Source organism: Ceratotherium simum, chromosome 1 (assembly GCF_057802395.1).
Source record: "Ceratotherium simum simum isolate JZ-2026a chromosome 1, ASM5780239v1, whole genome shotgun sequence".
In the NCBI taxonomy this organism is placed as follows: domain Eukaryota; kingdom Metazoa; phylum Chordata; class Mammalia; order Perissodactyla; family Rhinocerotidae; genus Ceratotherium; species Ceratotherium simum.
In genome coordinates this window covers 61576583-61601022 of record NC_141900.1, presented here as the reverse complement: position 1 = coordinate 61601022, position 24440 = coordinate 61576583, and the positions used below count along the sequence as shown (strand labels likewise).

Sequence of the window (24440 nt, the reverse complement as noted above, 5' to 3'; positions counted from 1 at the left end):
TGGCTGAGGGTGATTTGCTCTAAACACCACATCTCTCACTGAAGGACATAAATGCAATAGGTCTTACAAAAAGTGAAGGTGAAGCCTTAGAATCCTAATTTCAAGCCAGCTCTCCAGGAGGAAGCTGGAGGAGGGGGTGGGGCATGAAGTGGGGACTTAGTGGGATGTTTCTGTTTTCTCATCGTGTTTTGATGATGATCGAAACTTTACTGCCAAAATCCATCTGGGAACAGCATTTTGAATATTCTCCCCACCTCACCCGCCACTCTCTGACTACCAGTTTCTTTTGCATACTCCAAAATGATACACAGAAGAATTTAATACATTTAATGCTTTTCTTTCCATTTACACTATCATAAATTACAAAGTATTGTTCACTTCACAAAATAAAACCATTTCCAGATAATTTTTTGACAGTATCAAGAAGTACATAAGCTACACCAAACAAATCTGTACAGTTGGGAGGAACAATACTAGCAGGGAACAAGCAGAACCATTTTGACCCCGTGTGCCAACCAAGTCCATCCGTATAGCCCTTGGGACTTTCCAGGACAACACGTGCAGTGCCTCCCCCTTTCAGCTCACTTATCACATAGTAATTCTCTTCTGGTCACTCCAAAACAAGACGAGTGAGTAATTAGATGAATCATCTCAGACAATCAGAGGAAAAGACATTGTAGTTGGATTTAAGAAAAAAATCTAGATTTACCATTTTTGATGTTTTAAATATTTTACCTATATTAAAAAATATAGAAATCTTGGTGTGAAAAGCTCCCGCTAAGATAAATATAAACAAAAAGATGGAACTATGGTAAAATCATATTAAATTATTACCCATACAGAGCTACTTTTATCAAGGAGGAACAAATATTTGTAAAAACCAAACTTATTCATTCTTACTTTTAAAAATAGGCTTTGTAAAAACAAAAATGAAAAAAAATCAACAATATTATGCAGATTCACTTTTCATAAATACAGCAATGTGGAAAAAATTCAAATTGCCACTAACAGATGAATTCAGAATGCTTGCTTGAAAAGAAAAGAGGAAAAGTGCTAACTTTTTACATGGCCCAGATACAACCAGTGTTCCCAAATCATTTTATGTAAAATGACTGCACACGTGACATGGAAAGACTACGACCAATTACAAAACATACTGTGGGATTTCACAAAGTTTTTATGGAAAGAAAATTTGTGGATGTTTCAGACCATCCTACAATTGCTTTTAACATACACCCTATGATAGCAAAATGCCAGCGCTTAACAGCAAAAACTATCAAAAGCAGGGACATGGGTGGCAGGTGAAATTTCATTGAAAAGCACTATAAGGACAGAGGTATGTCAAGATAATACTGCATTCATGGTAAACCTTTTCAGGGCGTCACAGCAAGAAGGCAGGATAAGGAACACAGGGTAATAATCAATGCACTGCATTGAGTTCTATTTGCTAAAATAAAGTAACATTCTTGCAGCTAAAATAAAAATACATTTTACAATATAAGTTTCATTTAACATTTAACATATAGAATTGCCTTCTTTTTGTAAGTGGAAAATGTATAACTGTAACAAGTACCTCTATGAATGAAGTTCCCTTTCATTACTGATAAGACTGAAATTTAAAAGTCTACATTGCTTTTTAATAAGTTAAAGAAGGATTTATTAATCACTCTTCCAGCAAAACAGACATTCATAGGAGGCACGGCAAAGACCCAAGGCGAGGGCTTTTTCCCCACCCTCACTCTCACTGTTCTCACATGGAGGCGAGTGTCTATGAGACACAGTAGCTGACTTGGCAATCCACCGTGGTGCAGGAAATTCTGTCACTTGTTTGGAAAACAAATCAAGAGTAAGAAACATTTTTATTCCTTTAGCCTTATCAACTTAGAGGGGGGTGGGGCCATTCAGCTCATTTCCCTGGTGGATTAAAACAAAACATCTTCATTTTCTATTAAAATCTGCACAATCAGCTTTTGGTACCGCATGTCATGGAGGGTGGTGAGGGTGCTGTCCTCAGGGGACCTCATCAAGGTGGGCCCAAACACGATCCCCAGATTTTCAGCGTTCATGAAATTGTCCTTTTCATTCATAGTCACCCTGCAAAACAAGCAAATACACAGAGACCTTATATAGATTTGTGGACGAATTTACATACTTGATTATGTCCGTGTGCCCCCAAGAACTTCTCTGGTTTGGGAAATTGCAAAAGAAAACTGAGAATCAGAATTACAGAAAAGTATTTTTAAAAAGGTAATTTTTTGATTTTTTTTTTTTTGGTCTGTTTTAGATTATTGACATTGCCTTCAGCCAGTAGAAGTGATTTACTAAGTAAACCTGGTATAGACACAATCTTAAAATTAGAAAATCAGTTCTTCTTACTAAATAAATGTGGAACTGTCATTTAGGGGATATTGGTTTGAAGAGGCAGCAGATTATTAGCTGGCCAGATTTTAGTCTAGGCTTGTACAGAAGTCTTTTTTCTCTCTTGTCGCTTCCCACTGGTCTATATGCTGGTGAGCAGGGAAGCTGAGGGCAGATTCCCTGTCTGCTGGCAGGGCTAGTGCCAGAGGAGAAAGGTTCCTTGTAGGATGGGGCTGCCATGAGTTTTGGAATAGTTAGGCCATTATCATGGGACACAGGAATGGCTTGAATGTGGCCAAATGGGAAAGCAGTTGAACATTATTTCTAGTTCCCACAGGATGAGGTCTGGAGCAGTAATTATTGTTGGAATTGAAAATCATCATTTCAACATCCAGATAATAACTGCAAAGTCTTTAAGAAAGAAATTCAAACTCTAATGTTGGCTTAATACTTTCCTACTAGAGTATAATTACAATCTCCCAGATTCTTTTTTTTTTTTAAAGCTTCAGGGTATAGTTGTGTATCCTAGTTGTTAGTTCTCTATGTGAACCGCCGTCACGGTATAAAACTGACAGATGGGTGGTGTGGTTCCACAACTGCGAAATGAACCCAGGCTGTGGCAGTGAGAGCACCGAACCTTAACCACTAGACCACCAGGGCTGGCTCTACAATCTCCCCAATTCTTGCTTTAAGGAATTTAGGTTTTAGGATGTTCATAATAGATCTAAAAGGGAATAGGATCTCCAAAGCACAGCAAAATATGATGAAAATATGTTTAGGTTTTGCACAGAAGGCCACATCCCTTTGTGTCTATTCTCTTGGAGCCAATTAAGATTAGCCATTTAGCATTATTTTAGGAAGGTCAACTCAGCTTGCATTATTTTCATGTTGCAAAGTTAGGAAGGAGGTAGGAAAGAGGACATTTTCACTAGCAAATTGGTCACATCTCTTCATTAAGTCAGGCACCATGACTGACCAAACAAGATGACAAGCAAACCCTCCATGACAAAAATAATAAATTATTGGCATTTAAGATTTAACTGGGACATGTCAGCATTTTTCCTGATAATGATACTTTGCCTTCCAAACTATAACAAATGGACACTGAAAGAAATAATTTATAGCTAATTAAAAGCCAGGCTGACATTTACCGTCTATACTTAAAAATTACTCATATTCTTAAATTCAATAAATTAATCAAAATGGGAATCTTCTGAGCTAAATATTACATCTCTGATCACCTTGAATATGAACAACAGTATTTATATGTTTTATAAGGTAGAAAAATAAACACCTCAGCACCTGTTTTTATACAGTATTCTCAACTTGCTTCCTTTCCCTTATTAAATGGATTTGTCAATTGGTCAATATAGACAATTCTCGGTTCATTATATCTAAGAATGGGCTGCTGCCATGTGTCTTCCAAAAACACAGAGGAAGGCACACAGAAGTGTGTCCTGGTCCCTCCAACATCTCAAAGACCAACTCATTGACCCCAGTACACATGTATGATGAAGGAAAGAGATCTATGGTTTAGGTAAAAGAGTCTGGAACCAGAGGCTCTAGTGTTCTGTAAACACCCAGAAATCTCCATCTGTCTCGTGTGCTCTTATACAGATAAGCCAGTATGTAGCCCTCTGAGGCAGGCACCCTCTGAGATGGCCCCCAGTGATCCTGGCCTCCTGGGATTCATACCCTTGGGTAATCCCTTCCCCTAGTGCATGGGCTGGACCTAGTGATTTGCTTCTAACAAACAGAATATAAACAATGGGAGGTCACTTCTGAGATTAGGTTACAGAAAGACTGTCTTTCATCTTCAGTGCTCTTGCTCACTTGCTCTGAGAGAAGTCAACTGCCATTTTGAGAAGTGCCTTTGGAGAGACCGACATCGCACGGAACTGAAGCCGGCCTCCAGAGAATAGTCATCAAGAACGTGAGGCCTCCAGTCCAACAGCCTCTGAGGAACCAAATCCTGCCAACAACCACATGAGTCAGCTTGGAAGTGGATGCTTCTCCAGTCAAACCTTTGGATGAGACTGCAGCCTGGCTGTCAGTTTGACTGCAACCTCATTATAGACTTAGAACCAGTGGTACCCAGTGAAGCCACACCTGGATTCCTGATCACAGAGACTATGAGATCATAAATGTTTATTGTTTTAAGCTATTAAGTTTATTTTTTATTTTATTTTTTGTGAGGAAGATCAGCCCTGAGCTAACATCCATGCTAATCCTCCTCTTTTTGCTGAGGAAGACCGGCTCTGAGCTAACATCTATTGCCAATCCTCCTCCTTTTTTTCCCCAAAGCCCCGGTAGATAGTTGCACGTCATAGTTGCACATCCTTCTAGTTGCTGTATGTGGGACACGGCCTCAGCATGGCCAGACAAGCAGTGCGTTGGTGCACACCCGGGATCCGAACCCGGGCCACCAGTAGCGGAGTGCGCACACTTAATTGCTAAGTGACAGGGCCGGCCCCTAAGCCATTAAGTTTTGGGGCAATCTGTTACTCAGTGATAGATAACTAATACATCAAGAAAAACAAGAGATCAGTATGAGAATGTGCTTGCCCAGAAGGGAGGCAGGCTCAGGAGTCTGGGACTGGAGTGAGCAGAAGGAGAAACAGCAGAACACAGAGTACAGGGCTTGTGTGGGAGGAAGAGGCAGAAATAGAGGCAGTATAGACAAACGGTTAAGACATGGTATAGGCTCTGGATCAGACTGCCCGGGTCTCAATCCTGGCTTCATCTCACCTCTTCACATCAGTTATTTAACCTCCATCAGCTTCAGCAATCTCACCTGTACCATGAGGCTCCTACTGGTACCCACCTCACGGAGGTAACATACGTAGAGTGTGGAGCAGCTCTTGGCACAGAGTGTTCTAGCAGTCATGAATGGGGCTGGCCTGGAGAAGGCAGCATAGTTCACTTTAAGGGAGTGTCTGTCCACTCAGTGGGTTGCGGAGGAAGGTTGTGAACTCTTCCTAATGCAGTAACTGCCCCGGGGCAGATAGGGTTTGTGCAGGAAATGTCAAGGAGGTGTCAGCTTACTTCTTGAGGTGGATCATTAGGTATCTGAGGGTCTCATAGTGGGCAGGAGGCAGCAGCATCAGCACTTCATGGACTGCTTCCAGCCTCTCATCTGCATTGGCGATTTCTGTGAACATCACACATAATGAATGTTAGTACAGTGTGGCAACCTTCAAGTTTTCAGAGAAGTAACAAGAAGTTTGGTTTCTTCTGGCTACAGATGGAAGGGAAGTCTAATAAGTTCATGCAATTTCAGGTAACATTTCACTTAAAGTAATCAGTTTGTTCATGTCTTGCCTGTTCCATAAAGGGGGTGAGGCTGGGAACCACATGCATATCGAATATCCACTGGGTGGGTGGGAGGAGGCTGGACATGGTTCTTGCCCTCCAGGCATCTGTAGTCCTGTGGATGCTTACTGGCAGCACATGCACAAACTGTGCTTTGCCCATCTTCTGAGTGCTGGATTTGCTAGAAGTCTCACTATCACAAGCTTTCATTGAAACTGGACCACACCTGGTAGTGTTCTCTTGAAGTTGTCTAATAAGTCTTTCCCTGGCAGGCTTCCATAACTGAATACACTTTACAATGCAAGGGCACTGGCAGATGAGCCAGCCAACAGCCTGCATTAATAGCCCTTTTCACCAAAGTTTTGGCATGGTTAACCCTGGTGTACAGCCCAGGTTAGGAAGTAGACACTAGGCACATTAACAATGGGAGGAAGCACGCAAGCGTCTGCTGTTCAGGTCTCTAGGAGGTACTGGCAGCCATTCAAAGAAAGCTCTCCCGCCATTCCTCTTGGGGTGCAGGGTACTCTGCTGATGGAACCTTCTCCACCCAGGACTACCAGGACCCAGGAAAGAATGCTCTTACCAGGGAGTAGGGCCACAGCTCATCTGCAAAGTGCATCTCGCACTAATCCCAGCCTGCCCACGTATCTCCCCAGCAGGCATCTCATTACTACATTTAGCAGCTCATACCTTTAAAGATTAAATTTTTTTATAAAAACATCCTCAAAGTGTGCTTGAATTCTATGTCATGCATTCTAGCATCTGATCTCCCCTTCCTATGTTCCTGGGCAAAGCGTAGCACACCCTGCCTCTGCCCACTATGGTCCTCTCTCCTGACAGCAGTAGACCCAAGTGCAAAACACCGAATGAGCAACCAGGGGCGGATGCAGGACAAATGCTGATGTTCCACTCCTAGCCCTGCAAGCTCAGCTCTCCAAGCCTCGCTTTCCACCCCTGTAAAATGGGATTAAAATATTTGCCTCGTTAGGTAAATTAGAAGATTAAACTAGAGGATATTGGTGAGAGTTCCTAATATAGGAACATAGTATATTCTCAGTCTATTATTAATTTTGAACAGCATCAATGGGCAAAACTTGGGATATGACTTTAATCGATTAGCAGTGGGACTCTGCCTAATGGATGAAAGCAGTTATAACTATCTACACAGTCTATATTGAAGGAAATGTGATCTTTTACTACAGAAACATTCTTGCTTTCAACATACAAAGAGTAGGCCTGGCTGTGCTGGTTCCCAGCCTAGAAGGAACGATGGGGAGAGACAGAACTGCCTGGCGCCCAGCTTCAGCCAAGTAGAGTTGGCTTGGTACTGGTTCAACTCAGCTGGTGAGCTATGCCTGCTTTTCTATTAACTGGGTACCATTGTGCCCTCACTTGGCAAAGCAAGTACTCACGCAATAATTTAAACAGTTCTGAATTTTAATTTTCTTGAAGTCAAAAGCATTGTACTTAAAAATTTGGCACAAACAAAAAATTAGTTCTCAGTACTTACTTGCTGCTTCTATAAATTTGGAATAGGTATCGTAGGTGATGACAGGAATGGGTAAGTCTCTGAAATACAGTTTAAGGGCTCCAGTGATAATGTTTATATCTGGATAGATGTTGGCAGATATATCTGCCTTTTCACCATCTGAAAAACAATCAATGATTCAATTCCTAATTAGGACCTTATTTGACCAAGTTAAAGCATGCCCAGAAAGAAAAAAAAAAAAAAAGATCCAACAATGAATGCTCCCTTACAAGTCTCAGCTGACTACTTTGGCTTCTAATAACACGGAGATGCAGGAAGTAACAAAAAGAAGTTTGGTGAGAGTGACTTTGGGTCTGACGGTAAGTGTAGCCAAAAGGGGAGTGAAATAGACTTAAAATAGTTCTTTGGGTCCCAGCCCCTCGTAATTCGCTAAATAGAAATTTAGTGCAGTCATTCATACTCTAGACCCAAAGGTTCATAATAGAATAACAATCTAATTTGAAGTAAATATCAAGAAGCTCTTATACAGCTCCACCAGTATTCTTTGGACTTGGATTTAAAGATCACATACTATAAAATAACTGTTGAGTATCTTCAGGTTCTATTGTCTCTTTCAGGCTCACTGAAATTTCTCTTAACTTAATTCTTCCTCCCCCAGTCCCTAGGACTTTAATTTGGGAAACTTTAACCTTCCCACATGTATAGGTAATGTTATACCTCTTACCATTTTTACAATCACTCTCAAGACATTTTTTGACTTTTTGTTTTACCATTAGTAAATATCCGTCCAATTTAACTGTCACAGACTATTAAAATTTTTGAATAAAAAAAGTTTTAATCTTATAGGGACTATTGGCATTTTCTTTTATAGAGAGTTGAAAGAAAGAACAAATCCTTCAGCAAACCTGGTTCTGAGGATAAAAAAAGCTGCTGATGTACAGAAAACAGTAAGAGTGTAGCAGATATGCCATATGATCCAATTATTTACATAGTTAACAAACACTTATTAAGAATCTACCATGTGCCAGACACTGTTAAGCCCAGTGAATCAAAGAGGTAAAGACATACTCCCTTCAAATAGCTCCAGTCAGATTGGGATCAGGCATGCAACTCAACAATTATAAGGAAGATTGTTATGCTGGAGACGTGGAAACACGGGGGGACATGGGAAAAGGAAATGGAACTCTTAGGTCAGCTGGGGTGGTCAGGGAGGATTTATCAAAGAGGAAAGATATGAGCGGGCACCTGATTAATAGGTAAGTGTTTGCCAGGCAGAGATGTGAACACCTTCTAGATGGACAGAACAACGTGAGCCGAGGCGCTTGTTCATGAAAACAGGTAAGGTGTATTTCAGTATTGATGGGGTGTAAAGTATACAGGGAGGAGGAACTGGCCATGAGCTTGGACAGACAGGGTGGCCAGATCATCAGAGACCTTGTCTACTATTCTATAGAATGGAGGTTCTATCTATTATGCTAGGGGTTCCATCTCTTGACTGGCTGCACCAGAATTATTTGGATTGTTCAGTAGAAACATAGATTCTTGGGCTCACCCAGCTTTCTGCATGAGTCCCCAGGGTGGACCCTGGTGATCTATATTTTTAACATGTTCCCAAGTTGGCTTATGATATCTGACCTAAGAGATAATACAGCCTAGAGAACATATGTCACAGTCATAAAGAAGAAAAGGAGTTACCTCCTAAACTTCCACTGGCTTCCCCTATTTCAGTGCTGGGGGTACCCCCCATCCCTATGCTCTCTTCTTTGGAGATTTTGGAGGAGAAGAGTCAATGGGATCCTGAGGTGGGGAATGCAGAAGGGTACCCCAGTGCATTGTGGACTGACCATAAATGTTAGGCAACCAAGTTAAGAATCTTAATGGCACCAAGTGCTGGCTGCCCATTCGAGTAGTATTTTAAACTCACTTTTCCAAGTGGTTACTTGTTCACAACTTTTAAGGAAATGCTTCCCCCAAAGAGGCAGAGAACTACGAGATTTGTAAACCATTATTCCTTCGTTTCCTGAAGAACAGCTCTCAGTAGCTCTGAAACCCCATTCCCACTATGCATAAAATCTGGTTCCAAAAGAGAGAGTGCTAAGGATAAGTTATTTGGCACTCAAGAAAGCACAAGCCTACCTCTGTCAAAAGCCATTTTGACATCTTCGATGTGTTCAGTGAACCCGGAGACTCTGTAAAGGCCTTCTGACTTTAATCCTGTTAAAAAAAGAGACAGAGAGACATTATCTTTTGCTTCCTGAAACATCTAAAAAAGACTCTAATTTCATATTTACACCATGTGCTATCAGGAAATGAGCAAATATAGTCAGTGCTCTTATATATTACACACTGTCATGTCAGAACTTGGACTTGTCCATCGCAGTTTCCGTGCAAGTCTGTCTTCATTTGCTTGTGCTGCACTGGAGACCTCAGCGATGGTCTTCTTGTCTGGCTTTGCAAAGGGAACCCATGTTTAAGATTCTCATCAACCATGATCTCCTTCTTCCTTTGTTCATCAGAGTGTTGGGGGAGATTTTACTGCTTCAGGCAGCAACCTGCTTTCTCCCCAGCATCATCTTAATCCATGTGCCATACTGTGTGTAGCACTGTGCTAAGTACACACACATACATGTAGCACGTGTGTGATACATATGATCCTGATTTTATTGGAACAATCTAAATTTGATAGCCTTTTATGTTTAATCATAAATATGACAATATGTTAAATGTTTAACTAAATATGACTGATTTAGTTGTTACACCTTCAAATAAATGATCGTATGAATAGATGCAGGAAAATAAAATTCTAATGAATGATTCTGGAAACTTGATTGCTGTATATTTAGGGTAAGAAAAAGATGTGGTTTCTGCTCCCAAATCTTACTGATTCATTAAGATATGTCCTAAGGCCTAGCCAGGGCCCAAAAGTATCAGAAGGGATAGAGGACCAGACTTTATATGTCAAAAACTAGCTGCTATCAAACTATAGCTACAGCAAAAATAAGCAAACAAGTAGCTTCTACTGCTGCTGAGTATACTCTGTCAAATTTTTGATAACTAAAATATATTCCTGTTTTTCATTTGGCAAACATTTATTGAGTGTGTACTATCTGCCATATACGTGTTTGCATTAGGTCTGCATCAGAGACAACAAATGCATGGCATAAATACCACCCCTCTTCTCTCCTGTGACCATCAGAGACATTCTTAACTAACTTCAGCTCTTTCTCCCACTGAGCCCCACTTAGCCTCAGAATTCGTCTTGGTACAGTTATCCAGGTTCCCACCACTGGTCAATTGAGTTGGTCCACAAGATAAGACCTGGTGTCATCCTGTTCTAGTTGGCAGTGCATGTAAGCACACCTCAGCAGGCTGTAACCTGCACTGCAACAGAGGTGAGGACACAGTGGCACACAGGAGCACAGTGCAGTGAACACTAACACTGCCTGTTGACAGAAGAGGCTATGGGGAAGGTCTTATTGAGGAGCTATCTATAAAGGAAGTCATGAAGGATGGGTTGGAGTTTGCCAGAGTAGCAGAGGCAGCCAGCTCTCCCTGCAGTATTAGTTCTCTCATTCCTCTGTTGTAATGGAACCTTTGATTTTTAAAACAACATGTATTGCAGTGACTGTTCAATTCTGGCCAATGTGAAGAGAGCAGAAATGATGTGTACAGCGCCTGAGTTGTGGCCTTGAAGAGAAAGAGCGTGCCCTTTTGCCCTTGGTTGGAATGCAAATGAGATGGTGGTAGCCATCTCGGATCAGGTAGATGAGAGCACTCAAGGATGGCAGAGCAACAAGTTGCAGGGCCTGGTTTCCTGCCCCTGGGGAGCTGCTCGACCAGCCCTGGACTGCTCCCAGCGCCTGGACTGTCACTGGAGAGAAAAATAGATTTCTATCTTGTTGAAGACACTACTATTTGGGGTCTCTGTGACAGCATTGAAGCATATGGGTTAAGTAAGTTGGTCAGACAGACAGATTTGAAGGTGGAATTTGGGGAGTTGGTGATTCCAAGAACAGGTGAAAAGAAATAACACAGGTTGAATCCTATATGTTGGGCCCTGTACTAGGTCATTTATACGGTCATTTATATTTTAACCCTTACCACCACCTTATGAGGTACAATTGACTCCATCCACTTTATAGATGAGGAAACAGACATTCAAATGGAGTAAGCAACTTGCTCAAGCTCATACTATAGCTAGTATGAGACAGGGCTGGGAATCTAACTTCCAGTCCGTGATCTTTTTACTCTGCCATGTCATGCAGAAACAAATGGCCATAATAGAGCATTTGGAGAACAATAAGGAATTTGCTATGGATAGAAAATGGGGTAAGATGTTGATAGTGGTGGCAATGAAGCTGGGAAAGGAAGCATCATGTGAATTTCTTGCAGCCTCTTCTCTGGTTCTGCTCACATGTGCAGGCCCCTAAAGCCTATGGCTCCCAATCCCTTTGCTATGACTCTCCCGGCCTAGATTCCTAATTTGTGCTATTCTAGCTCTTGTACTATGAATGCTTAGTGCTGTGCTCCTCGTGGGCACATCAGACATCAGACATGGTGGTAACTTTGCCTGAATTACCAGTTGCCTCTGATGAGGATCACTAGGAGATAATCCCAGCTTCTCCAGAGAAGCAGAAGTCCTGATTGCAGGCTCCAGAGAGGCTGATGATCTGACCCCAAATTGCAAAGCCCTCTAAACAGCAAGACCTAGGGCTATTTTTCCTAGCCACTCATTCAGAGTCAGGGCACCCCTCCTCAACTCTCACCCAGCTCAGCCCCTGCATCAATATCTTCAATATCTTCATAAAGCACCCATTAAGCTCTGACAGTTAAAGCAGTCAAAGAGCAGGAGGCATTTCTTATAATCCGAGATTAAATGAACAAGTCTTAAGGGAACAGAATAGCTATAGTTTTCATCCTGCATGGAAAAGGGAATAATTTCCTATCTCTAAAAGGCTTGGGATAATAAGCTATAATGTCCTCTTTTGTTTTGTTTTGGAAAGAATGGGATAGTTGGCCAACGCATAAATACCTGTAGAATATATGAAGCCAATTTGGACACAATAATGGATATTGACTATAGCAGAGTACATACACGGCAATTATCCAAGTCACACCCAGCAACCAAGTCCTCCCCACCCAGACTCGATCTCCCGTATCACTGAACATTTTGATACTGGAGAGCGGCCAAAAAAAGCACAAACAAAGAAAAGATGACTCAAGCATAATATAAGAAAACTTTTCTTTGAAATGTTATCCTCTTTGCCTCCTTGATTTTTCATTGCACAGATATTTTTAATCTTTTAACTCTCCTTTTCAAAATAAACAGAATCAATACTAGGAGTGGACTTCTATACGGTAGGAAATGCATGTGTTGATCAACAATTGCTTTACTTATTTAATAGGAGCACTTTTTAAGACTGTATTCAAACCTCACCTCTGCCATAAACCCTTTCTGAATTGTCCTCAAATAAGATTAAAACGTATTCCTCTGTGACTCCATGGTGTTTTGAATAGATGCACCTACAACATTTATTTGCCCCTCTGATTCTGCATACTACAGTATGAATTTCTTGAAGGTGAGAACTGTGCCTTTTATATCCTCAATCTACAGCATAAAATAAATGCTTAGCAAACATGTGTTGAGTGCATACATGCACAGTTTATGTACGAAACAAATTCATGTAGTTGGTTGGATTTAGTTTATCTGTGTGTGTATGTGTGCACCTGAGTGCTTGTGCAGACCATTTCCCCAGCATCAATAGTGGAGAAAGAGTCAATTTAACAATTATAAGAAAGTCTCCTTGACAACAGTAAAAATAAAATCACTATGATAAGGAGTTTTTTCCAAACCTCTTGCTTCGATTTCCCGAATGCATATGTCCACCACCATGGGTCTCTGTGTGTTGTGAGCCTTCACGAGTGTTGTGAGGTCACAGCAGTACACCTTCTTGATCCTCTTGAGATCAGGTTGGCAGTCATTGGGAACGTGCTTGGAACACTGTTTGTGTACGTTCAATCCACAGTCTGTGAACCAAGAAGCCACATTAGCCTTGCCCGGCCCTTTTGTCAAAGCCCAACACAAATTATGTTACCAAAAACAAAAATGAAAACACCCAAGGGTTTGCTGTATCTCTCTGGAACATCCATCCCATTTAGAGGTGATACTTTCCACAAGATGAGCATGAAATCATCTTTACTCAGGAAAATCTTATATAATTCCATTTTTCTCATTAAGCCTCTCTGTTGCTGGACCACAAGAACAGCTCACTGAGATAGTTTTGGTAATTAGCCAGGTTGTTTGTATGTTTTTTTCTCTTTTTGGACTGGACCCTTTGGGTCCACATGTGGGTTTTTGGGTTTGGATTCCCAGAGCTAGCCATGCCTCATAAAGGGCACCTAGGACTTTTGCTAGTTTATTTCCCTTGAGGCTTTGATGCTTCTTTTGTGAAAGACATGACTGCTTTCTCTGTAGAAATCTCTAATCTTTGGTCTGAGGGACCCATGACCATTGGCATCTTCTCCTTTCCTAGAGAGTTGCCCACAGTTTCTACTCCCTCCCTCCTTGCTGGGCAGTTGGGGTTGGCCATTTTCCTTTCTGCTTGCCTTATTTTGACACCTGTGAGTGGAAATAATGTCTAAAGGGACACAAGTGGGAGCACCTGAGAGGTTACAGTTTAGAACAACACCACGTAATGTGATGATTGGAGTAATTATTTATAAAGCTCATATCAAGATCCGAAGCTGAAAAGGTGCTTTTAAGTTCAATGAACACATTAAAAGCCTTGTTAGCAGTTGGTATCCACTGACAGAATTTCTCTAACAATAGCAAGGCACAGTCTACATTCTGGAAAATAAAAATTTAATGCTGAAGTTGTTCAAAGTTGATGCATTGTCTATTCAAAGTGCTCTCTAATATTGATTGTTTTTCTATGTATAAAGAATAATAATTATATATATTATTATATAATTTATCTATTTTATATATAAATATTACACGCACATGATAATGAATATTGTAATCAGCTGCTTTTCAAAAAAAGCACTTAACCACACCAAGGATTCGAGAGGATCTAAACTTTTGTAAAATCATTAAGAAATGATTTTTGAAAATCATTGGATGCTTTTCATGAAATGCTTACTGGTTGAGTTCTCTCTGTCCACCCTCCTTCCAAAGAAAAAACCAGCTCTACTTCGTCTTAGTTTTATCAACATGAGAAATTCAACAAAGCTCAAGTAAACTTCAATAATATGTTGATAGATCTATTTGGTGAATGTAAATTCTGGGGAACTGAACTAAATAGAATTGGTTGGTTTTCTTGTTTGGATCCTCTTTTATAAAATGAGGATAATAATAGCACCTACCCCCAGGATTACCATGAGGATTAAATAAGTTAATATATGTAAAGTCTGAAGTGTGGTGAACACTACATGCGAGTTAAATAAAAGAAATAAATACGGTGATAGAAAATGTAAAGATACCTCCCCAGCTATTCTTAAGTTATTTCATTAGTAATTTTTACTATGTACTTACAAACTTCATTTAAAACAATATTTTAAATTGTGGTAAAATATACATAACATAAAACTCACCATTTTAATCCTTTTTAAGTGTACAGTTCAGCGGCATTAAGTACTTTCACATTGTGTGCAACCATCACCACCATCCATCTCCAGATTGTTTTCACCTTCCAAAACTGAAACTCTGTACCCATTAAACAATAACTCCTCCCCCAGCCCCTGGCAACCACATTCTTCTTTCTACCTCTATGAATTTGACTACTTTAGAATCCTCATATAAGTGGAATCATATAGAATTTTTCCCTTTATGACTGGCTTATTTCACTTAGCATAATGTCCTTAAGGTTCATTCATATTGTAGCATATGACAGGATTTCCTTCCTTTTTAAGGCTGAATAATATTGCGTTGTGTGGATAGACCACATTTTGTTTATCCATTCATCCATTGATGGACACTTGGGTTGCTTCTACCTTTTGGCTATTGTGTATAATGCTGCTATGAACATGGGTGTACAAGTATCTGTTCCAGTCCCTGCTTTCAGTTCTTTTGGGCACCCAGAAGTGGAATTGCTGAATTATATGATGATTCTATTTTTAATTTCCTTAGGAACTTCATTTTAAGTTCTGAAGCAACAGTGTGTTTATATAGAGTTAAATATTGATATTTTATTAAAATGATGTTTTATAAAAAATATAATAATCAGTTTTTGCAAATGAATACAATTCCATATGCTACAAATAAAGTCTAGTTCACTTAAAAATATTTCAATATTTAAAAAATATTTAAAACACGTAAAATATGAAGAGTTGAGAGGCAATGATGGCTCTACCTAACCTTTAATGATCAGTTTTCAGTTTTCCTGCAGCTCAGAGGAAATATGAGGCTAAACAGTCGTCACTGGAGAATACTAACATTATAGTCTTAGAATATGTTTTATTAAAAAAAAAAAAAAAAACAGAAAAAAACCAAATACCCTTTATCCCAGAGAAAGTTGCTGTTCACAGCTAATCCAAATTCCAGAGTTTTGTTCTCATAATATTGACTTTGGACCAATTTCCTGCTGAAATTGGATAATACCAGCAATTAGGGGTATTTTTGGTAGGTATAATCTGGACAGGCTGAATTAATAACCACTGAGTAATTCACATATTGCACCACACTGCGCAGTGGCTGAGCTTTGTAACTCTTGGTGAATAAGTCTTCTGTGTTAATTGGGGTATCTGGAACATTTCTGGAGATGCTGCCTCTGGACCTATGTTTACTGTTTGTCTCATGGATCTGGGATGGTGGCAGGTAGAGTTAACTGACAACATGAGCACTACTTGAACCATCCAGGTATCACCACTGGCGATTGCCCTGTCTACACAGTAGAAGCTAAGATAGTCCCTTCCAAGCAGAGAAAGGATTTAAGGTCCCACAATCCTGTGAACCAAAATAGGCAGTATGGGGAAACAGATCATCTTAATGTAATGTCACTAGTTTATTTTATTTTAAATGCTTCATAAGAATTATTTTTTAAAACCATACCCTAGCAAAGAAGAAATCAGTCATGGTGTCAGTGGAAACCCAATCCATACATCACATGAGGCTGTTCTTGCTCCCAGCCAGAAATGCTTGCCAGAAAAAGTGTGCTAAGATGAATTAGCAAGCCCAGTTACACATTAGTTTGGCAATTCTTTGCTATTTTGTTAGATATATCTTAATAAGATGTATTGTATGCTCTTAGCAATGGGTGTGTGCATCTAGTTCTATGTGGAAAAACACCTAGGGTTTCAATGTGCTTTGAAAATATGCAATATCAAATCAAGGTGTGTAGTTTCACTGCTAATCTGATGGCCAAAAAATACTGAGCATAGGCTCTGGAGTTGAATCAACGTTCCACCGCTTACTATGTGGCCAAGGGCAATTAGCAATGATCTCCAAGCCTCAGTTTCTTCATCTATTTAGTGGGGAGAGTAACTGCATCTCCCCCATAGTCTACTCATGGGGCTAAATGGCAGGATAAATAGAACATGCTTAGCTCAACGTCTGGTATGTGGTGAATGTTCACCAGTATTATTATTTTTATGCCCTGCCTTTTGTAGTAAAATGGGGATGGGAAAGAAAACTGGCTTTTCTATCCATGCAGTGCCATTGGAACTGATTTCTTCTTCTTTTAAGAACTACCGCCTATTTGGGGTTGCAGGTTGGTGCCTAAGAAAATGTACTTGCTTGGACTTTTTTCTTTTCCTGTATAAACATGAGATATTCCTTTTCATTCTAGCAAACACCTAGAATAGTCTCTCCAGGAAGCACAGAGATGCGTTGAACCTTCCAGAAAGCTAGACTTTTGAGCTAATCTAGGCCTATTTCCCAGCTCTGGAGAGATGCCCTCCAGCTCAACATTGTGGCACTTCATATAAATGAAAAAGGATAAGAAAGTTCCAGGTATACCTGAGCACCGGACCCCTTGGGCAATGAGCCCCCACATGAAGTTGGCACAGTATTCACACCAGTGCGGGCCTCGGAACGTGTGGACCTGTGATCCAAAAAGAAGAAAAATTTCAGAAAATTCAGTCATTTGGAGGCAGGTGGCTCCGGACATGAAACAAAGAGATGAAGTCAAAAAATAAAGGCCTAAGCAGGAGTGAGAGTCCCTCACTGGGCCTTTCCTTTTCAGTGAGATGGAGTTGTAAACAGAGGCGGAGAAAACAGAGACGTGCTTTGATCTTTGAAAATCCTCCACCGATCCACCATGCCCCAGGCCAGAGCCAGAAAGGAATGTGGAGAATCAGTAAGATCCTAGGGCCATGCCATCAGCTAAGCAAAGAGACTCTCACCACCCCAAACAAGGCACTGTGTGGACAAACCCAAGAGAGCCTGAGCCGCTGCTATAACCTGCATTTAGTTCAGTAAGTTCTGGAAAGCAGAACTCAATTACTGTGTCCTTTTGACCAAAGTTGCCCCATCTGTAGACTATCCAGGCAGGTATAAAAAAGACATGATTATGGGATAATTAAAAGGTTCCCGAAGTTTGAGCCACTTCCATAAAAGGTATTAGGAAAGTCAGGGAGTTTGCTGAAAATGAAGGCTACCAATAGGATCTATGGAATTGCCTTCCCCAGAGATTAGTCCGTATTCAGCAGGCCCTGGGTGGCCTATATGTGTGTAAGATGAAAGTCCCTGCTGGCTGGCCAAGGTGCCAATCGTATTGGTTGGTGCCCCAGCCAGGTGTTAAATATTTTGAACGTCATGAAGCTAGGATGGTGTTATCTCTAATTATTCAGATACAGGTCCTCCTGTGACAGGACCATGTACTAAGTCATGATTTACAAATAAAAACAAAACAAAACAAAACAAAAATACACGTTCTCTAGCACCAACAAGCTTCCAGCAGCAGACCTAGAAGAGTCCTGGAAAGCAAGTGTGGCTATGGTAAGCCAAAAACCACCACAGGTAGTCTGTTTGGGGGCATACAAATCTACGTGAAAAGGTTTTGAATTTTTACAAAATTAAAATTTATGAGACATTATATAAGGACCTGCAAAGTTTTAGACCTCCATTAACAAATAAAATAGACGCAGACAATATTACTTTTTAACATACTGGGAGGCCTGTATACTACTTTTATTTAACGGAAAAATCAGGATGACAACTCTAGTCACAGTTTCGGAAAATGCTCATCAGAGCTCTACTTGAGAAAAAATGGCATCACTTTGAGATCCTTATTTATTTATACATGCTAATAATGGGGTATACATACAGTGACAAACAAAACAGACCTGGCTCCCTCCTAGTGGAACTCACAGACTTGTAAAGACAGAGAAAGTAAGCTAGTTAATACATCAAAAAGAGCAATTTATGACCACGGTTTCTATGCAATAGAACTAGTTATAATAATCTTTTGGTATTTTAGTTTATCACATACAAATTGCCCATTATACTATTTCTGCTTTGAAAAATGATGGAAAACAACTCTTAGAATTGTTTTTAACAAAATGCAGACTCGTGCTGCAAGGAAATGACAGTAAGATATGACAAAGCACTCCTTGTAGGAACGCAGAGACTCCATCCCAGGGATGTATTCTCACAGAGCCAAAATGCCGTGATTCATTTAGAGGCTCCCTCAGATTAAACTTGGTACTAAAAGAACTCCCCAGTAAAGTGTCCTATTGAAAGCTGAACATTTTCTAAATTCAGCAATCACAAGTGTCTCAATATTTTACTAGAAATGCTCTAAAGGGACTGCTGGTTAATTATGGCAACAAAGTTGATTGTTAATATACTGTTGAAATTGCAAGATCAATTAAATAAAATAAAATAATATGTAAAATAATATAACTCCCCCCCCCAGAAAAAAAGAAAAGAAAAAAAGATGGGGAAAGGGCTATAAAAGAAAAAATGAGGCTGCTACCAGAGAGACTTAAGAGAGTCCCCAATGTTATCCACGATGGTCAGGAAGGCATCTCTCGGAAAGTGACCTCAAACTGCTTGAAAGAAGAGAAGGGGCCAGTCTGGTGGGGGCAGGGGGGAGGAGCATTTCAGGCAGAAGGAATCTACGGAGGCCCTGCAGGAGCAAAAGAGCTTGGTGTGACTGAGGAACTAGAAGGTCAGGGTGGCCAGAAGGCCAGGGTGAGGGGGAGATGAATTGGAATGAGGTTGAAGGTAGGAAAGGGCCTTGAAGGCTTTATTAATCTGTGGATTTGGTTTTAATATAGGTCCAATAGGAAGTTCTTGAAAGGCTTTGAGTAGGAAGATGCTTTTTAAAAAAGATATTCTGACCACTGTGTTGAAAATGGATGGGACAGTAGTGATAGCAGAAGAGATTCAGAAACTAAGTAGCAGTTTCTAGTTGGGAAACGAGAGAGGCCACGGCTGGGATGCTGGAGGTGGAGACGGGAAGTGGATGGACTTGAGATATATTTTGAAGATGTAATTTACTGGACATGATAATACAATAAATGTGGGTCTTTGAAGGAGAGAGGAATCAAGAATGACTCCTAGATTCTAGCTTGAGAAACCAGGTGGACGGTGATGCCATTTGCTGAGACAGGGAAGATAGTCTTTCTGGGAGAAATGTAAGAATTCAGCTTTGGACAGTTTAAGGTTAACTGCTGCTGAATTCCAAGCGTTAGAGTCAAGCAGGAATTCACACATAATTCAATAGCTCAGAGGAGGAACGAGGGCTAGAGGTATACATTTGGCCATCTCTGACAAATAAATGGTATTGAAAATTGCATGAATGGATAAAAACTACTAGGGATAAAGAGCAGAAAATGAAGAAAATAGAGCCCATCCCAAGCCTTTAGTGCTCCAATGTTTAGAGAGAACCGAGAGAGTAAAATGTTTTAGAAGCCAAGAGGCAAAGAATGTTTCAGGGAAGAAGAGGTCAATCATGTCGAATGCTAGAAAGAGGTCCAGTTAAATGAGGGCTGAACATTGGTTCAGACACATGGAAGTCATTAGCAACCCTGGCTAGAGCAGTCTCTTTGGACTCGGGAGGGCAGAAGTCATACTCAAGTAAACTGAAGAATAAATGGGAGGTATGGAAGTAGAGAAATGTGTAGGCAAACTCATCAAGAAGTCTGGCTATGATGTCCAGCAGAGCAACGAGACAGCTCTGGGGAGATATGGGGTCAACAGAGGATTTTTTTTAATAGAAGATGGGAGACATGAGGGCATGTTGACTTGTTGATGGGATTTATACAATAAGTAGAAGAGACTAGAGATGCAGAAGAGAGAGAAGCAAAGGAGTGAAAAGCTGAGAGAAAAGCTGAGAGATGAAAGGGTTTAGGGCATGTATGGAAGCAATATTCAAAAAGAGAATCAGTTGAGATCTTTCCAGAATTAGTAAAAGATATAAAATCTTCAGATTAAGAAAAGCTAAATGAGTCTCAAACTGATAAATAAAAAATAATCTATACCTATATAGATTATAGTGGAATTGCAGAATACAAAAAGATAAGCAAAATCCTAAAAAACATTTAGGATTGCAGGTTACCTGAAAAAGGGAAGCAATTAGAATGAAAACAGACTTTCCCTCAGCAAAAAGAGACTAACAGACTATGGCATACTTTCGTCAAAGTGCTCAGAGAAAACTACTGCCAACATAACCTCTATACTCAGTTAACTACCATTTAAGAGCAAGAGTGAAATAAAGATATTTTCAGGCAAATGCCAAGACCCACTCACAGATCCTCACTCAAAGAAATACTAAGGGATAATATACTTAGATAGGAAGCATATTGAACCTAGTAGGAAAGAACAAGATTCAATAAGCCATGGGGAGCAAGAAAACTGGTAAACACGGTCAATTTAATCAAGCCCTGCCTGTATAAAACAATAACAACAAGATGACTAATTTCAGGGCACTTAAAAACAGGGTGAAAAAATGACATGGAAGATTGGAGGGGCTTAAAAGATTTAAAGCCTTCTAAGGTCCTTATAATTTGGGGTAAGTAGAGCTACCAGTTGAGGAAGATTTTAAGTCAATTACGCATTCGTTACAATTTTGAGTATACACAAAAAGAGTGGGATGGAATCCACAAATTTAAAAAATGCGTAAGAGAAAAAGAAATAAAGATTTGGTTAAGCCAATAAAAAGCAATAAAAGAGAAAAACAAAGCAATAAAAACCACACTAAATAGAGAAAAAAAGGAGAAAAATACTTATACATGTCTAATCACGATAAATATAAATGGCTCTAACTCATCAAATAAAAGACAGAAATTTTCAGATATTTTAAAAACCTTTGCAAAAAACATACTCAATATATAATGTGATAGAAATGTTGAAAGTAAAGGGATAGAAAAAGACATACCCAGAAAATGCTAGCCAACAGAAACTCAAAATAGATATACTGATATGAAATATATTTTTTATTATAAGTGATAAAGATGGTCATTATATAATAATTAAATATATTTAATTTTACCATAAATATATAATCCTGAGCTTTTATGCATATGACAACTTGGTCTCAAAAAATATAAAACAAAAATGGAAAGAATTACAAGGAGAAATTGACAAACCCATAATCATAATGATTTTAACATCTATTCACAGAAATTAATAAGATCAAATAGATAAAGTTAATATACTGAATATAAAAGGAACTTCATATCCAACAATTCAAAGAACACACACTCTTTTAAAAAACACATGGAACATTTACACAAACTGACCACAAACCAAGCCTCAACATCTACAAAAGAATTGATACTACAGAGACCATATTCTGACTACAATGCAATAAAGTTAAAAATCAATAAAAATAGCCAAACTCAATATATTTGGAAATTTAAAAAAATTTTTAAAATTTAGCAGTCAAAGAAGAAATCCTAATAGAAATTACAAAACATTTAGAATTGAAAGACAAAGAAAACTCTCCTTTGTGGGGTATAGAAGCTTTAAATGCATATATTAGAAAATGAAAGTTGAAAATTAATAAGCTAAGCATACTCTTTAGGAAGCTAGAAAAATAACAGAGTAAAACAAAAAAATAATAAATATTATTGCAGAATATAATAAAAGAGAAAGAAAAAAATAAAAAGGATTAAAAAAACTAAAAGGTAATTTTTAAGAAGATTTATAAAATAGGCAAACTTTTGGCAAGATTGATCAAGAAAAAAGGCACAAATGATGAAAGAGGACATAAATGCAGATGTAGTAAAGATAGTTAAAAAAAAAACCCTGAGAATACTAACTTTATACCCACAAAATTAAAAGTTACATGAAACGGGTAATTTTCTTAAAGGATATAAATTTATCAAAAATGACTCAAAATAATATAGAAAACCTACATTCAACTATGCTATTAAATAATTGAATCTGCAGTAAAACATCTACCCTCAAATAGTCATGGATCCCAAATGATTTTATTAAGTTTTATCAAATCTTTAAGAAATAAATCATCTCTAGCCAAATACAGACTATTCCAGAGTGGAAGGGAAAAAAAGAACAGCTCCACAGTTCGCTTTAAGAAGCTACTAAAATTCTGCTTAAAATCTATACAAGAACAGTAAATGAAAGTAAAATTATAGGTCAGTTTCAATTATGAACATAAATGTAAAAATCCTTAAACAATCCTACTGAATGTAGCATTATATTTAAAAAATGACATGGCCAAGGAGGGTTTATTTCAGAGATTTGAGTTAGTTAACATGTTATTAGAATTCACTACAATAACAAAACGAGAGAGAAACTACATAATCATTTCAAAAATTAGAATACTAACAATCAATAAAATTCAACATCTATTCATAATAGTACTTAGCATACTAGGAATACACAGAACTCTCCTACAAATAGTTGATTAAAGGTATCTATGATACACACATAATAAACTGCACATGTAAAGATGAAACATTAGAATAATTTCCTTTAAAGTAAGCAAAAAGAGAAAGCTGCCTGCTATGAATGCTTCTCTTGAGCATTAGCCTGCAGAGTTTAGCCAGTATAATAAAACAAGACAAAGAAATACAGTATGTGATTGAAAGAAGAAACAAGGCCACCAAGTTTGCTTAATATAAGAGCACTATGAAGAAATCAGTAGCATTGCTATACACAAGCAATAACTCATTTTATTAAATAATAAAAATTAAAGACTCCATTCACAATAGCAGCAAAAATCTAAAATTAGAAAATAATTAAATAAATGACATTAAGGACATAAGAAGGGAGATATTCTATATTCATGCATGGCAATGCTCAGTATTGTAAACATATCAATTATTCTCCAAATGAATCTATAAACCCAATGCAATTTCAATCAAAATCTCCATGGTGCTTTTCACAAAACTTGACAAGATGACCCCAAAATCCATATGGAAGAATAGAGCAGAAAAGAATAGCCACGATATTTTGAATAAGTGGCAGAATGTAGGAAAACACATCCAACCACATATCAAGACTTCTATATTATGAAAAGTAAAACACCATGCAGGATGGACCAGTGGTACAGAGCAGAAAGTCAGAAACCAAATCACACATATATAGAGATTTGGTATATTTTAGAAGTAGCATTACAAATTAGTGGGGGAAGGGTATCAGAGAGATGAATTATTTCCTGTTTCATCCACCTATCCACCCACTCATTATTCACTCATTTATTCAATACTTACATGCTGATTGCCTACTTTGAATCTGGCACTGTACTAGTCCTTGGACATACAAAGTCAAAATAGATCAGAGGAGTGCAGACCTCCCTGCACTCAAGGATCTCGTGTACAAGAATAAACAGGCACCATAAATAATTATCCCATGGTAGTATGATGGAGAGAACAATAAATTCTTCCTGAGAAGGCTGGTGAAAGTGATATTTGAACTGAATTTTGAAGGACGGATAGGAGTTCACCAGACTGGGAAAGATGGAGCTGGTGAGGAAGTGATGGTGTTGACTGGCGAGGCAGATGACGGGGAGAACATTCCAAGAAGAGGAAACAGCATATCCAAAGGCCAATGAAGGTGGGCTTGATTTTTGAAAGGCTTTCTTTTCTTGTTGGTCATGCAAAAAAAACAGTGACAAAATTCTTCTCTGGAACATCTCCAGTGGATAAAGAAATCACATGGAAAATATCTCCATACTTTGGGGTAAAAATGAAAGTGTAATATTTAGAAATTAGGAGAGTAGCTACAATGTTTACTACACATTGACAAAAGAGAAACTGGCCTACCAAAATACAGGATATGCTACTCATAGATTTTGTAAAATTTCACTTTTTGCCAATATTTTAAAAAATAATTATGCATATCAAAATTGCTTTTAATGCTTATTAGCCC

The 24440-nt window shown here is 38.9% G+C and overlaps 1 protein-coding gene across 1 annotated transcript in view; it reads right to left on the bottom strand.

Annotated features, from left to right (window-relative positions):
* Nucleotides 1–301: 301 nt before the first annotated feature.
* CHN2 (chimerin 2) overlaps nt 302–24440 on the bottom strand; it is a 289049-nt gene continuing 264910 nt past the window's right edge. The window contains exons 8-13 of the mRNA XM_014786059.2: nt 17115–17199; nt 13013–13186; nt 9296–9373; nt 7181–7318; nt 5404–5509; nt 302–2094 (exon numbers count right to left, since the gene is read on the bottom strand). Of these exons, the coding sequence (XP_014641545.2) occupies nt 1923–2094; nt 5404–5509; nt 7181–7318; nt 9296–9373; nt 13013–13186; nt 17115–17199 (753 nt within the window). The 3' untranslated portion in view covers nt 302–1922. The remainder of the gene's footprint in view (nt 2095–5403; nt 5510–7180; nt 7319–9295; nt 9374–13012; nt 13187–17114; nt 17200–24440) is intronic.